Here is a 2,625-nt window from a genome sequence, read left to right on the forward strand (position 1 = left end):
ACAACATGGCCGCCACGCCCAGACCCAGACCCAGGCAGCTGATTGGCTGAGAGTTCCGTCTAGCGTCTATGCTACGTTGCTATCGGTTACCCGGTTATAGTCAGACATAACATCACGATAACTGGATGAGGATGAGGATGGAAGTGAGTGTGATGAAGATGATGAAACTATGAGTGTGATGATGATGATGGAGTGTGATGAAGATGATGAAACTATGAGTGTGATGATGATGAAACTATGAGTGTGATGATGATGGTGATGAAGGGCCTACCTGCTCCTCGGTCTTCAGGTCTCCAAACTCGGTCATGAAGGTGTTCTCTGAAGGGAAGCGCTCGGGCTCCAGGAAGTGCAGCAGGCTGAAGAGCTCCTCCACGGTGTTCTGGAGGGGGGTCCCCGTCAACAGCACCTTGTGTTCCTGGGGGGGGGGGGGGGGGGGGGGGAGACGTCACGTCAGACTGCTTAGTAACCGTCTTCCAGGATCATAATTGCATAACCGGATCAATAACTGCATCATCAATAACAGTATTTATAACAGACGGCCTCAACACTGCTATTAATCAATACAATGAACCTCCGACCAGAGAGAGAGAGAGGGGGGGGGGGGGACAGGGAGAGGGAGAGAAAGAGAGGGAGAGAGAGCGCCAAGTATAGACCTGTGCTAAGTGCAGTCATTAGGGGGGTGAAGTGAAGCGTTTCACCATGTCGAGAGAGCAAGCAAGAGAGATACAGCCAGCCAGCCAGCCAGCCGGGGGGGGGAGACAGAGAGAGCGAGACAGCCAGTGGGGGGGGGGGGGGGGGCAGACAGAGGTAAAGTGAGGGGTCTCACCATGTCCATGGCCTTCAGCCCCTCCAGCAGTTTGCAGTTCCTGTTCTTCAGGCGGTGGGCCTCGTCAATGACCACGCAGCGCCAGGCCACGCCCCTCAGCTCAGGACAGTCAGTCAGGATCATCTCAAACGTGGTGATCACAGCGTTGAACTTGTAGGCTCCCTTTATGATACGACCCTGTGAGGGGGGGGGGGGGGGCAGGGGGGAGAGATCGATCATCAAACATCAAAATCAGGGCCAAGATGATAGGTGGGCTGACTGACACCAGACGTGTTCCTCTAAGCAGCCCAGGTATTGGGGTCAAAGGCCAGAGGTGTCAGATATAGGGCTCGGGGGTGGGGGGTGGGGGGGGTGGTTAGAGGTTCCAGCTGTCCTGCTGCCAGGTTCAGGTGCAGGCTAATGAGGAAATCCGTAAACCGTGTTTTGTGGGATTAGGGTTAGATTAGGGTCAGATTAGGGTTAGATTAGGGTCAGATTAGGACCAAGCACCCAGCAGGCCGGACCTCATCTCTCTACTCCGAAGCCAGGACCAGCAGCAGGGATACGCACCGTGATGTCATGGTGAAGAATAGCTTCTTCAGGTGATTACCTGAACCTTACGACGGTTAGATTATGGTTGTGTTATGGTTAGATTGTGGTCGTGTTATGGTTAGATTATGGTTGTGTTATGATTGTGTCTTGGTCATGCTATGGTTAGATCGTGGTCATGTTACGCTCATGTGGTCATGTTATGGTCGTGTACACACCTGTGCGTCCCTATAGTTCATCTCATAGGCCTGGATGGTCTTGCGGCTGGCCTGGGAGCCGTGGTAGACCACCACGTTGAGCTCCGTCCAGGTCCTGAACTCCCTCTCCCAGTTGGGGATGGTGGACAGCGGGGCAATGACCAGGAAGGGGCCTGTGATGCCCTTCAGGTAGATCTCGTACAGGAAGGTGATGGACTGGATGGTCTTACCCAGACCCATCTCATCTGCCAGGATACAGTTCCGTCTGCGGGGGGGAGGGGAGGGGAGGGGGCACGGGGGAGAGATGAGGACATCAGTGTTCTGGTAGATGAACAACAACCATCCTTCTCAATACAGACGTGTTGCATCAATCAATGTATCCATCAGTGGTAGTGATGGAGGGGTAAGTTAGTCCCTACACTGAAAGTGTGTGTGTGTGTGTGTGTGTGTGTGCTGTATTGTGTGTGTGTGCGCTGTAGTGTGTGTGTGTGTGTTGTAGTGTGTGTGTGTGTGTGTGTTGTAGTGTGTGTGTGTGTTGTAGTGTGTGTGTGTGTTGTAGTGTGTGTGTGTGTGTGTGTTGTAGTGTGTGTGTGTGTGTGTGTTGTAGTGTGTGTGTGTTGTAGTGTGTTGTAGTGTGTGTGTGTTGTAGTGTGTTGTAGTGTGTGTGTGTTGTAGTGTGTTGTAGTGTGTGTGTTGTAGTGTGTGTGTGTTGTAGTGTGTGTGTGTTGTAGTGTGTTGTAGTGTGTGTGTGTTGTAGTGTGTTGTAGTGTGTGTGTGTGTGTTGTAGTGTGTTGTAGTGTGTGTGTGTTGTAGTGTGTTGTAGTGTGTGTGTGTGTTGTAGTGTGTTGTAGTGTGTGTGTGTTGTAGTGTGCTGTAGTGTGTGTGTGTTGTAGTGTGCTGTAGTGTGTGTGTGTTGTAGTGTGTGTGTGTGTTGTAGTGTGTGTGTGTTGTAGTGTGTGTGTGTGTGTTGTAGTGTGTGTGTTGTAGTGTGTGTGTGTGTTGTAGTGTGTGTGTTGTAGTGTGTGTGTGTTGTAGTGTGTGTGTGTGTGTTTTGTAGTGTGTGTGTGTGTGTTG

General features: G+C 51.5%; 1 protein-coding gene across 1 annotated transcript in view; it reads right to left on the reverse strand.

Annotated features, from left to right (window-relative positions):
- chd7 (chromodomain helicase DNA binding protein 7) overlaps positions 1-2,625 on the reverse strand; it is a 40,349-nt gene that overhangs the window by 25,228 nt on the left and 12,496 nt on the right. The window contains exons 6-8 of the mRNA XM_083694272.1: positions 1,573-1,816; positions 827-1,003; positions 272-415 (exon numbers count right to left, since the gene is read on the reverse strand). Of these exons, the coding sequence (XP_083550398.1) occupies positions 272-415; positions 827-1,003; positions 1,573-1,816 (565 nt within the window). The remainder of the gene's footprint in view (positions 1-271; positions 416-826; positions 1,004-1,572; positions 1,817-2,625) is intronic.

This window comes from Argentina silus, assembly GCF_951799395.1.
Source record: "Argentina silus genome assembly, chromosome: 22".
Lineage (NCBI taxonomy): Eukaryota > Metazoa > Chordata > Actinopteri > Argentiniformes > Argentinidae > Argentina > Argentina silus.